This window comes from Cyclopterus lumpus, chromosome 23 (genome assembly GCF_009769545.1).
Source record: "Cyclopterus lumpus isolate fCycLum1 chromosome 23, fCycLum1.pri, whole genome shotgun sequence".
Classification (NCBI taxonomy): domain Eukaryota; kingdom Metazoa; phylum Chordata; class Actinopteri; order Perciformes; family Cyclopteridae; genus Cyclopterus; species Cyclopterus lumpus.
Window position 1 is genome coordinate 12,515,064 of NC_046988.1, and position 14,192 is coordinate 12,529,255.

At 39.0% G+C, this 14,192-nt stretch overlaps 1 protein-coding gene across 2 annotated transcripts; it reads right to left on the bottom strand.

Moving 5' to 3' along the window:
- Positions 1-3,452: 3,452 nt before the first annotated feature.
- On the bottom strand, positions 3,453-7,401 carry lum (lumican). 2 transcript variants are annotated; one of them, XM_034526290.1, is made up of 4 exons: positions 7,369-7,401; positions 7,016-7,096; positions 5,221-6,096; positions 3,453-4,843 (listed from the first exon to the last, which is right to left on the bottom strand). In XM_034526290.1, the coding sequence occupies exons 3-4, from the start codon at positions 6,092-6,094 to the stop codon at positions 4,689-4,691; spliced, it is 1,029 nt and encodes a 342-aa protein (XP_034382181.1). In that variant the 5' UTR covers positions 6,095-6,096; positions 7,016-7,096; positions 7,369-7,401; the 3' UTR covers positions 3,453-4,688. The 2 variants fall into 2 exon arrangements, with proteins under 2 accessions (XP_034382181.1, XP_034382180.1); XM_034526289.1 differs by having other exon boundaries at positions 5,221-6,099.
- Between the last annotated feature and the right edge of the window lie 6,791 nt (positions 7,402-14,192).

Sequence of the window (14,192 nt, forward strand, 5' to 3'; positions counted from 1 at the left end):
CCAATAACAATTATGAGACAACTGTGTCAATTGAGTAAAGTCTGAAGAGAAAAGTTAGAGACTAGATTAGAGTGACGATGCATGGATACAAAATAGGAATAACAACGGACATAAATAGAGATAAGAGCTGGAGACGGTCTAGACAGAAGCGTACTCTTTTTGTGTTGGGCTGCCAGGCTGCAACAGCTGATTATACTTCCACTCCCCATCTCAAGCAGGAGGATGTGAAGCTTACGGCTTTATAAAAGACTTTATTGTCTAGACACGGGCAGCAAGAGCTCCACTCAGGCTTTAAATAAGAGCGACGCAGGAGGAAGAGGAGGAAATTGTCCTAGATCAGGAATCGGTGCAAATGACCGTATAAAAACATGTGAAATGTGCTAAAAGCTGTTAAAACAAACATGTAACATGTTGTAAATGTCGTGGCAGACTGCAGACTGCTGATATTTTACCCGCCGACGTGTATTGGATGGCATAGAGAAGTGTTGGGCGTCATTGATACATCCCAGCAACTCCAAGACAGAAGACTACTGACTTTCATTCACATAAAGTGGGTCACAATTCAAGTAAAACTCAACTTTACAGCTGGATCTACTTCCAAACACCTATCGGGAATCTAACGGGACATCTGGAAGACATTTACAAAACAACTAGAAATGCCACGAACCTAATCAACTAACCTACAAACTTGAAATAGTTTCTGCTCTAGTAGAGAACCTTTGACTAATACTCATACGAGTGTTTCCAGCACATGTGGTGCACATCAGCCAGGATTCGTGGTGTTCTTACAGTAAGTGCAGAGCTTTGCAAAGGCGCTATTGATAAGTGACAAGTAATACCCCCAAAGACAGTAACTATGCATCTTTGCTTCTGATATATTATCCACAGTGTCATTGCATTTCTATATCACGAGGAACACTTTGAGGATGTAACAGGGTGTCTCCTGTCATTTCCTGCAACGATGACAGTTATCCGTCTTATCCACATAAAGTGGAAGAAAGATTAGGATTGTTCTTCAAATCTTGAATCGAGAATGCTCTGCTGTGGCTTCCAGACATTACAGACGCTGATACTCCTTGGAACACTAATGAAAAGCAGACTTTTATAGCCTGAATAATATCCAGAGTCTTTTTCTGCTGATCTAGGTACAATGTGGTCCAGTTATTACTAAATAGTACAACACAACACCCACAATAGGGTTTTGTTACAAAATATCTTAAGTAAGTGCCATTTAAGTGCCACTGATGTGTTAATCAGTTTTTATTCAAGGTACAGTTGGAAAAGATGTGTTTTTTAGAGACTTTCTGCTGTCCACACAATATATATTTCCACATATATAACTGAATTGTAGATTAGTTTCAACTGTTACATCTGTTAATGTGCTCTTGTAAATAAAAAAATAAAGACTTTCACCAAAAATATTCAAACACCAACATCACTTCCTTATTAAGATTTATTCAGTCCTCTTCTTGGTAAATTGGAACGGTACCCATATTAAAAGATGGCGCAGAAACCAAAAGGAATGTGCTGATTTTTCAAGTTTTTGCACACTACGATGAAGGGGCCAAAAACCTGAGTCTTATTCCTCCCTATTTACTTTTGAAGGGACCTATTGAGATGCAAAACTGTGGAGAACATTGTTAAGTTATGGTTTTCTCTGCAGGAAAATAGCCCAAAAGACCTTTTGATGAACCTGCATGAATTGTTCCTAAATACAGTTCAGTAAAAAAACTGTTTAGACATAGGGTTTTAGAGAAGTTATATCACTTTTAACCACAAGTGAGCCTGTATCTTATTGAAAACTGTATGCTAAGATAGTCCTCTCTTATGGCAGCTTTCAGTGTTTGTACTGAGGCTCCACAGGGAAGCTTAACTGAATAAAAAACGCACTTTGAAATCATCGTGGGGTATTTGTGGTTTCTGTCTGAGACAGTTGGAAGGGTAGATTTACATGGCAAATATCTCAAAAGTTGCGGAATTGTGCAAGACCCTGCAACCCCTGCATCCCTCCAGGACCAGCAGTTTTTTTTTTTGTTTCACTCTGGAGTTACAATAAAACGTAGGGCAAAGATTATAGGTACTCTATGTACAGTAAATACTGTGAATTAATGACTTGAAAGACTCAAAGTGATAGTGATGAAGGCCACAAGGTACCGCTCTTTGAAAACAGTTGGGCCATGAGTGTAAACAGTTTAGCTGAAACTCACCAACAGGCCTTGGCGAATGACAACAATGCATCCATCTTAATTTTTTCCTTTTGTAAATCACGGGAAACATTATGATTTCATTCCAAAGATTCAGACCTAAAAAAAAGAAAGTAGCTGCTAAAAAATAACAGCTTGTAGGAAACTCTGCAATAAGAGCATCTTTCTTTTGTCTCATTTGTACATAATGTAGTCTGGACTGACTACAAGTTGAGACCAATGTCACAAAGTGTTGTTGTTGTATTTTTGAGAAATTACGTAATTGTCGTTTGCGACGTGTTTTCCTGTCACATTGTTTCTGAATGTAAACATATTTATTTTGAGCCCAACCACGACATTTTTCTTAATCCTAACTAAGTGTTTGTTTTTTTGCCTCAACCTAACTGCTGCTGTCACAGTAGTTGTGATGCTTTAATATAACTGTAACCAATTTCGTGATATCGACATGGTGTAAAATGACATGTAAAATACCTAAAATGCTTACACGTAAATGTCAGAAATGTCATGTTATTCATATGCCTTCCCATGAGATCGGGTTGAATAAGTAGGAAGTAGGAAGTTATATACTGTATTATCTCGGTGGATAAAACTGTAGATTGTGGCTTCATTCACTTGCCTCCAGTTTAATCCTAAAAGAAGAGAATAGTTTCTAATGTTCATATTCATATTGTCACCTATGTAACTATTATAGAGCAATACAATTTGTAGTATTCTAGGTTTGGGTACAGTCAATTCACTGTCACTGACATCAATGCTGGGATTTGCAGAGAATACCCAAACGTGGTTATTTTATACCATTTAGGCATGGATTATAAACACATTATACTATAACTAATGGATTTATTACACCATGCCAAATGTATTTTTTGTGTAATTTGTAAGTTGCCTTTATTTTTATGAATAATTATTATAGGATCCAATAATTAATAAATACTTTTCCATGAAACCCTTTGTAAAGGATGCCTTGTTGAAAGTGGTACACAAATAAAAGTTTATAAATACATTATAAATACCATAATAGGTTATCCTGAAAGCTAATTACTCTTCCGCTGAATCAAATAAGACGGCTTCATCAATTTGTTTCCTTACATGCTCAAAATTAAATACAGCAGGCTTGAAAAGCAATATCATACAAATACGTTGGAAACATAGTTTATTGAACTGTTTTTTGTTTCCTCACAGCAAATCCAAGAGCAGCTACTGAGTCAAAGGCCACACACATAAATCACGCTAAAAGGAAATGTGATATTACTTCAACCAACATGACACTGCTGCCAAGTTTATTTTGTAGTGGCAAGAAGCATTTATCATACATAGTGAACAACAACGTAACAATGACAGCACCGCAACTGCAAAAGCTAGAGTTTATTATGAAAGAGTGGTACCATTGGTTGCATGCAAATAATGCAAATGTATACAAATCAGCGATGCACATTTAAGTTGACAGCTGGGAATTAGGTACGGTAAAAAAAAACACAGTTTGACTGGTAATTTCTTGGAAATATCATCTCAAGGTTTAGCTAAGCATACTCTTTAAATCAAGTGTCATTTATTAAACTCTTTGACACCAAGTACTTGAGGAACAGTTTGGTCCTCCCTCGATTGGAATTAAAGGAGTTATTTCCAATAAGAAATTGACATTTCCCAGTTGGGTATGTGTATACATTTTTTACATTGTAGTTCAAAGAAGTCAATCAGTGGAACATCATGGTATTTGCATCAAGGCACCCTATTTAAAGAAGGCATACATCGGCAGACACAAGTAAATAACACTGGTATTTTACTGAAAAGCACTCTGATTCATTCAAGATTTTGAAAAATGTAATCGCTTTTACATTTGTTCATCATTTCTTACATTAGGCATTATACACTGAAATCTAAGTACGCGGCCCCTATTTGCTGGTCCTTTGCACAGCAATGGATTCATTATTGTACCCACCTTTTATTATACATGCTAAACATTGGAACATACAAGACCGACAACAAAATGACGATTGACAACTGAATTGAGACATTGGAGCCATTGTTTACTCCATTGTGTCCGTCTTCAATATCATCAAATACAAGTTTGGAATGTTTAAAATGTGTGTTTTCAATCAAAGCGCATGTGAATACATTTCTATTTACAGAACCGTTGGTCCTTTTTATATGTTCTATATTTCTTCCCTCTCTTTTGTTGCCTTCATGTTTATTTGAACATTGATAATATTCATTCATGTCTAGAGTCAAATATTTAAAAACGCTTGTTGAATTGCCTGATGAATTTAACAATCTGACTGCCCAGCTCTTGATTCATTCAAGATATATATTTAATTGATGAAGATGCCATTAAAGTACCTAAGATTTGCAAAATACTGATATGCAAGGACATCTGAGTACTAAGACAGGAGGGATGTTACGCCATTCAAACCCAGAAGGCTTTGGGCTGAGCTGTGTAATGGTAGTGGAGAAGGAGGTCATGGCAAGGTTATTTGAGGGAGGTCCTTAGTCAAACATGATATCTGAAGCATGGCGCAGGCAGGTGGAGTACTCAGGGGGCATGCTGCCATGTGTGATTTGGTTGGCGTCCAGACGCAGATGCTTCAGGTGGGAAAAGTTGACGGGTGTGATGAGCTTGCAGAAACTTGTCAGTTCAAACTCTGCAGAGAATCAGAAGTTGAGAGAAAGTTATGGAAATTGGCAGAAAAACAGAAATACTCAAAAGTTATTGTATACCTTTCAACCCCCTGGGGGGTTAAAACGTACCCTGTGGAGTTTTTGACCACTAGTATGAGAACGCATACGCATTCCTGTGGTTTAATGCTAATCTGCTGACAGTCAGTCATTGGCGATAATGCACAAAGAAACATAGCAATGCACCTGCAAAGATAGTCACGAAGATTGCAGGCTAGCAACCATACATGTAAACAATGCACACAAAGTAACCACATTGGTAAGGCAAACTAATTATAGACATAACATTAAGAAAATAGCCCAAAGAAAACATTAAGAGAAAAGATTGCCAATTGAAACTCACTGTTGATGTCGTTGGCCTGGAGATAGAGTTGCTGCAATTGCTCGTTGATCTCGGGGATGGACTGCAGTTTGTTGAAAGACAGGTCCAGCTCCACCAGCGAAGTCACATTGAACACTCCAGCAGGGAGTCCCGAGTCCACCAGCTTGTTGTGGGAGATTCTCAGGTACTGCAGCGAGGACAGCTTGCTCAGGTATCCGGCACCTACACTGTCAATGTCGTTGTGGTCAGCGTAGAGGATTTCCAGTGAACTTGGGACTCCAGCTGGCAGCTTCTTCAGCTTGTTGTTGCTCATATCCAGGGACAGCAGCTTCTTTGACCCTTTGAATGCTCCCCCGATGGCTTCGGAACTTAGTTGATTATGCTGAAGGTGAACGGAAGTCAAGTTCTCCTTGTCAGCCAAGAGTCCAGAGGGGAACTTGGATATCTTGTTGTGCATCATCTTCAGCTCATTAAGGAACTTTGAGGGAGGGATGACTGGCTCTGTCAGGTTGTTGTAGCTGAAGAATAACTTCTCCAGGGCTGTGAGCTTGTCGATTGTGCCCTTTGCTATCTTAGCATTGGTAATCTGGTTTTTGTCAAGTACCAGCCAGCGAAGTTCATCAGTAACATTATCAAATACCCCTGCCCTGATCTCTTCTATCTTGTTGTTCTGGAGGTACAGGTACTTGATCCCTTTTGGGACCATGGGAACAACCTTGAGCTTGCGGCTGTCACAATACATGGCGGTGGGGAAGTTGATTGGGCAGTCGCATTCTTGATCACAGTTGGGCCCTGAGGGTCCTAGCATGGAAGCAGGCCGGTAGTCATAGTCGTCATACTGGCACAGGGCTACGCTGACCAATACGGCCAAGAGGGTTGCATGGAGAGGGAACATAACTTCTTGGGAGTCAACAGACAGAAGGGAGGAGGAGGCATGCAATAAAATGTAAAGGTTAGAGGGGTCAAGACCAACCAAATGTTAACAACAGAAATGAGACATACATGGATTTCTTTTGTTGGAGCCTCAATCTAAGAATTCTGGATAAAAGCTGTATAAAGTATACAACCCCCCCATATAACTGGTCAAGGGTTCAAGTCAACCCATTATTGACCAATGAGTCCTAGATTCCTTGATTTAATTATCTGTGTCGAACCACATCATTACAGCTGCAGATTGAACTGCACTGCTCCCAGCACCACTTCATATATCAACATGTCACATTTCAACATAAACTGGCAATGGGAGCAATAATGCAACACAGATGTTCCAGGAGTGCACAATATACATCCGAAATGTTACACCGATCTTCACCATACGTTTTCTGTTTGACCACGTAATAAAGCGATTATCATCCAATGAAGCAAAAACACACAAGACAATGAACTACAACCAGACGTATAACTAGTTCAGGATTATGACTGTACAACATTAACTCTGCAGACATTGCAGAACCAGAATAATAAAATCCAGACACATGAAAAATGCAGATAGAAACTGGAGCCAAGTGCAACAGATTGTTTTCCAAAGTCTAAAAAGTCACCAAAATCTAAGAAAAAGTCCTAAAAATGCACTGCAGATCTGAATAAACATGTAGGATCTCAGCAAATACACTGTTTACCTGAAACAATATGCAAATCATGAGACTGCGGCCACTTATTTTTAGTTCCATGCATTATTCATTTTTTCCCTTCTCTGCACTAGCACTAGCCACGAACCATAACTTTGACATCTGAAAAGCATCCGTCAAGCAAAAATAAAGAGTAAGTAATAATCAAACAGGAAATCACCAATCCATGCCTCCATAAGAAAGCTTACCTGTGGTTCTCTCTCTCTTCGTGTGTGTGGGGTGGAGGGCCAGTAGGTAAGAACAGTGTGGTGTTCAAAAACTGGAGGTCTCTGGAGAAAAACACAGAGGGAAAGAAGGACAGAGGGGGTGGAGAGAGAGAGAGGGTTAGATGGAGAGACAGAGAGGGAGGAGGGGAGGCTTATTCAGTAAACTGCAGTCAGGTCGTAATATACAATAAAGGTGTCATCATTATGAATGTCGTGGGGAGCATCATCCAAAAACTCCTGTTAACTAACCAAAGGCAGGTGCATCAAGAATATTATCACACAAAAAGCTAAAAAGTTTGATTCCAAGTATGAAATGAAAAGTATGTTGCCTCCACCTTTTCTAATATGTAGCGCCTTTACACACCGACCACGTCCTCTGGTTAATTGTTCTCCAAACAACCATCCCAAAATGTGTGCATGAAGAAACTCAAGTTGAAAATGGGACGGCGGTTTGCAGAAAAACTAATCTAAACAGTAGGGGAAGCTATGTGTGGAAAAATGTGAAAATGATCTCTGGCAGCCATTTAACCCAGACGCCGGTTGTGAAGAGGAACACATTTAGCAGAACCTCTCGAGCTGTGAATGAGGCATTGGAAAATCTGACAAAGAGATTATGAGACGGCCAGAGACAACTTGCATAACATCAAGACACAATCATTTATTCTCCTCTGTTTTTGACCAAAGGCATGAACAACACTAGAGCTTATCCAATTCACCCCATATGTCTTTACTAAGAAGTATTCTACTCTTTACTCTTGTATCCCAAAAGGGGGTGGAGAAGATAAATGGACAAATGTTTCTCCCATTTGTTGGTGGACGTCCATCACACCATCACAGCATGCTGGCAATCGACGCATGGATTTAATTAGTCACAGTGCCGTCTGTTTCTCTACTCACATACCATTCTTGGACACCATCTTGGAGACATTTCAAAGTGTGTGGAAAACTTCCAACTGTAACTCAAACGGATCGTCTGGTGTTTGAGGAATATCATGGGGAATCAGATATTTTGTCATTCAACTGCCCTTTAGAACTTCCTTGCTTGCGTCTGAAGGTTTGTTTGATTCACTGAATCATCTTTTATTTTGGACTTTGGAAATATCCAAAACAATTTGTATTTGTTATTCAAAAATACATTAAGTTTTTCGGTGAGTCCTTGGCATATCTCTAGAACTGTTCCTCTGATGTACTTCACACCCAATGGGTGTATTTCTGGGGGCAAAAGGATGTGCAGTGTTGGATTTGATGCAGACACATTCAATATTAATACATTTGGAATAAACAAGCAATGGCATCTTGTGAGGGCTTTTGCAGACCACAACATATGTGGAGTACAATTGCACTGCAACTGTGTTGCAAAATAATGGAATATTTTAATGTGGGGAAATTGGATGGAAACAGTATAAAGACCACAACACACAGTTTGTAATTCAAGTACACAAAGCATCGCAAAAACCTCCTCATTAAGAAACCATTTTGTACTTTCTGACAGTCAAGTCATCTAAGCAAACTTAATGCATCTCAGATTTTGGTTGAGAAGGTGAAAAATGCCTATAAACTATTTCCTCAAGCCAATTTGTTTCATCTGTATTTCTCTGACGTTTATCTTAAGAACTTAGTTTCTGAATCATAAATAAGAGATTTTTACATCCTTATGTGTGATTGATGGCTTTAGAGTCAGTGACAGCAAGGCCATGTGACCAGGTCATTATTATTGCTGCGTCAGTAGTTTAAAACCCCTTAAAGGTCACAAAACACAGGCACCAAAAACATTTTGAAGCCAGCCATAGTTTTTTTTTACCATAAATAACAACATTCATTTTAACCTTATTTTACCTTTATGTCCAATAAGTTATTAATTTCCTGATTTCAAGAGTTTACAAACATCACCTGAACTGAAAGCTAAAAAAATAGAAAAAGTGTTAAAAAAAACAAAAACAGAACTAAACCCAGAACACTGAAGTAAGCACAAGAAATCACAATGTGATAGAAGTCACGGTTGCTTTTATCTCTACTTGAATTGAGTACAATACAAATAGAAACTCTCAGTTCTTTCAAAGAGTGCAAAATAGTAGAGGTCCAAGTTAAACGTCCTTCATTATAGTTAATGAGCCACACCTGGTGTCAAACAGGCCCATTCAGCACAGGTGGCTCGTTAACATTAACTTTCTCCACACGATGCGCAACACCTTTCAAGTTACACATTTCATCTGTTGTTGTCAAACTAACAGAGAGGAACCGTTTTAAAAATATAGGAGTACACTAATTATGTGCACAGGTCGTCAATAAAATCCATTTCAAAGGGCAAAAGAATGAACCAACGCAGTTCACGTGTGTGCCCTTCATCAGGAAAAAAAAATATTTATTTCTTTGAGGTTGGTGTGTTTTTACCTCTTTTTGCTCCGTCACGCCTCCATAATGTTGATGTCCGCCTTATGCTCTCACATCCTTTCCATCGGGACAGATGGCAGACGTTGGCTTCCAGCACTGTTTCCCTAATACTTGTTTGTGCTTAAGTGAAACTTGTTTAATTTCCCTGCAGTAATGCCAAATAATTAACTATATGACCACACAAATTCATGGGACGACCAAACAGAGATGCAACTGTTTCCCATGCATCGGACATATTTCAGGGGCTGACGCAGATATATTTAGATCTTTTTCAAGTTCATCCGTTAAAATTTTACGTATGTAATGTGTTTAACAAAATCAGTTTGCCCGCCCTTCCTTTGCTCTTTCTTTTAACCTCAGTGTGATTACCGGTTGCAAGTAACTTTGTTGCACTGTGTAAAAGAAGGGCTGCAATGTTATTTACTATATGTTATTATCTATTTATAAAATGATAGTGTTTACCAAGAACCTGCATGGACCAGGGTGACTCTGTCAATCAAACATGTACTGTATTGAAGAATATAATAAAACTGCTTTCCTGTGAACATAATTCTTTATCTGTGCAGAAAGGATGGCAATACATTATGGTTTTTGAGTGTTCAGAAACCCAAACCTATTACATTTTTTTACATCACTTTATATCGCTTCATTACAAGGAAATAACAAAATGACTGCAATAGGATGAATACATAAGAATATAAATGTAAGGATGACTAAGCAAAATGTCAGTGTTTCCCTGCCTTGAAAATAAAATCAGTTTTGGAAATAACTCTTTTCTCCTTTATCTGAGAATTGTGTCTGTAGTATCATATAATACTGGATAAAAAGCTTCCAGTCAGTCCAGTCCAATTTGGTTCAATCCATTTCGAACATTCAAATCAATACTTAGTTTTCCACGAGATTACAAAATATCCCACAGCACCTTTTTTTTTTGTAATACTGGAAATTCTAGGACACAAAGAACTCAATGGTTCTACACTCAAACTTCACAACAACCAGAAATACTGCATTTTAGCCAAATGTCACGATTCCCATGAGTTGACTGGAGGGCTATGGAGCTCACCTGTTGTGCAAGAACCTAATTCCTGTAAAGACTTGAGAGCAGCGGGGCGCATTTCCCCTCTCGGCCAATCAGGCTGCGAGTATGCCTTTCCTTAAGGGCTTATTAAGAGAGGTGGGGGGGAAGACTGCTCACCTAATGTTTTAATGCCGACCTCATTTTAGCATATTCAGCAAGAAACTCTGGTCTGTAGGGCCCTTAGAGACTTCTTTACCATCTTGTCTTAACTTTTCTGCTTTTGAGCAGAGCTTGAGTGAAAATTAAAGGACAGCTTTCCACTAGGTCGCTTGCATCAGTGCAGACCTCAGTGCTATTTGTGCAAGAGTTTGTGATTGCCTAATGATAACCTTGTGACCAAAGACTTTAAAATTCTTATTAAAAAAAAACCTTTATACACATTTGAAGCTTATTAGCAAAGGTGAATATAAAATATATGTATATACCGTAGATGACATGTTACAATCTGTGCAGTGCAAACTATCTCCTCTGCATCTGCATGTATCTAACAGATAAATAGGAGCACATGAGCAACACAAATTCAAAACCCAAGGTGCACATACACGTGCTCTGACAGAGGTACGCGGGATGGAGATCCGAGCAAGCATATTAGCAAACTGGGATATTTTTGGATGTCTTGGCACAGACACACAGAGGCTTCTAACACTATCTCAGACTGCCCTCAGACACCACCTTCTGCTCCGACCATGTGGCGGTGCGGTAAGCACTGCGCTTAAAACCCACATCATCCCCAAGTGATTCTCTCACCTTATCTCTCACATGTGCTGCAAAAGTCTCTCTTAGTTTGTAATTACCCTTGCCTGGATCACACAACTTACCCTTATTTTTTTTACAATCCCTTCAATTAAGGGATAACGTGTATTGTTTTCATATCAAATCTCACTCACACTACTAATGGGGTTCAACACATTGTGGTGTTGTTGATAGGATTTGATTGAGGAATTTAGCATCTCATATATCAGACGGGTATAAGCTCAGGTTTCTGTGTGTACTCGACATTTGGATTTTGCACATTGAAATAACCCACTGCATGAATGTGTAACACATCTGCACTTCGGCAGGATCTCACCGGTCTTTGCTTTTCGACACGGTGAAGCAGCTCGGCTTAACTTTGGTTGCATAAGGGACACAAGCGCTTTACCTACACACACACACATACACACACACACAGTGTGCGTGTGAAAACACACGAAGCAACGAGTGTGCAGTGTGTGCTAATATGCTCTGAATTAAGTCGATGGAAACGTATATTTGTACACTGATTTTCTCCAAAGTACTTCTTCTCCTCAAGCTTTTTACACATTAACTGAAACCTTGCAGACACCTCAGTACATGCACCAACACACACATACTGGCAGCGGGCCTAAAGCAATAAGTCTAAGTGGTCTAGAGAGGAGAGTTTTCTGTTGGACCGTGCTCATGCATGTGTGTGTTTCAAGGGGGCGAGACAGGCAAAGACTATAGAGTGCTGTTCCAATATAGACCACATGGGGGCAACAGCTTGAAGTACATTCAGGTTGCTAGATAATAAACTGATTTATTTTAGGTGTTGGGATGAGAGCCAGCACTCAAACACTGATGCCTTTCAGTCTGTTCCCCAAAGACCCAAGTCCTATCAGAGGGAGAGGATTTTGAGCCAATCATAACTCTTAGATGTTCTTTCTTTAATAACTTATTTTATTAGGCAGTATGCATTATTTGTAATCTAATGCCACACAGTTAGACTTTTAGTGAGGAAAGCAGCTTTTCTGTGGAGGCCTCAAAAGTGATAACTTCTAATAATAAAACGTCATTTCTTTATCACATTCAATCATTTATCTACCGCCGCATTTTTATTTTTTATTTCCTCACAATATGTATACTTTTGTCTCAAACCTCACCTTTTTGTTGTTGCTTATAATTATGATATTTGTTTGTTTGTAGTATAGCTGCGTGTTTAACATTAGTGGTGAATAGGAAAAACAGAAAGCAGTGTGTTGAAAATGGTGGCAGTAATGCACTGATAATTAGCTTTTCGGGGGATAAATTGAATTAATAAACTCTTATTTAATCACTTATTTTTCATCCGAGAAATAGTGAACAAATGCTGAAGACACCATACGACCTGTTTGCCGAGGCAGGAGTCTCAACCACCACACGTCTCAAGGGAGTATTTATTTTTTTCTTTAACCTCAATATTCCCATTACAGTCTCATAAATGATTTAAGGATTTTAAGGCCAGAAATAGTTTGTGAGCAAATATTTTTGTTTTACCTTCAAAACCCATCAATATGAGTTGGATACTGCAGGAGTAGCTCGAAGAGAATCCATCTACATGTCAGATTTTGTAACAACTTTTTTTAGGCCCTCCATCCAGCTGTTTTTACTCCCACCGGGACCTGGATGTGTTGGTACGATGGCTCAGTAGTTTACATTGTCTGTCCACTGCAAGGAAGTCTATTATCGAACCTGCCGGCCCATGTGGAGTTTGCATGTTCTCCCTGTGTCAGTTTAATTCCCCTAGGGAGCTATCATTTCCTCCCACAGACCGCAGAAACGGTGGACTGCATATATACCATATGTCCTGTAAATATATACAGTACATCCTGTGATGCACCCTGACTCTTGGCCAATGGATGCTGGGAATGGCTCCACCCACCCTGAGCCCTGCACAGGATAAAGGATTATAGAAAATAGATAGAAGTCCTGCATGTTGTCACCCACTGGTAATATCATTTTATCTTTTATGGAAAATACATTTCAAAGGCTCGATGGGACTAAATTATAAATAGTTTTTTAAACACGGGTCTTTAGCAGGACACCAGCATTAGTTATAGTGAAAGAATCTGACCCATGTATATTTATTTACGTGCTCTATCAAACTAAATCAGACATATCTGTTGCAATGAGGCAGGAAATCTTCCTTTTGAAAAGTCTAACATTTTAGTATGAATCTCTGTTGAAAATAGCACATTTCCTAAACATTTGAATTGAGCCAGCCATGGCAACCTTATTGGACAAGTCTTTCATCATGACTATGTGCCTGGAGCACTTTTTCACCTTATGTGTCTGCTGATTGTTTATTGTTAAGGTGTCTCACCTGCTTCACAACGGTACCTGTGCCTCCTCTTGACCTTGTTCGCCAGGAAGCCGCCACCCACTCTCTATTTGTGCTGTAGCGATTGCAGCGCCATCCAGTGGGAGCACAAATCTCCAATAACATCATTGATAATTAATGCAAGTTCTGGTCATTACATCCATCAAAAACTGCTACTTTTTCCATTAGTATTTTTATTTTGTTCAGGACACCTTAGCTGGAGTCCCTTCTCCTGGGGGAAAGAAAGAGGAACACCTTTGTTGCTGATATATTAAGTCTGAGCTATGGTAAATGCTTGTGCCTTTAAGCAAATGAGAGGTTTTTATACAGCATTTATATACAGCGTCTATACATACAACATTCACACCAACATGGTTGCAGTGGGCATGCTAGTCCACATACACCATATTCTTCTTGACTCTTTAAAAAAAAGAAATAAAAGTGCAGGGAAACATGGAGAGAAATACATATAGGGATTAACAAGAGATTCCAGAAAGCACCAGGTTCAAGTTAAAAATGAAAAGCAATAAGGGCATGCATATAAATCTTTGGGAATGACTTCTGTTTAAAACATATTGTTTATTCTATTTATTTTTTAAGAAGCTTTTTTCACC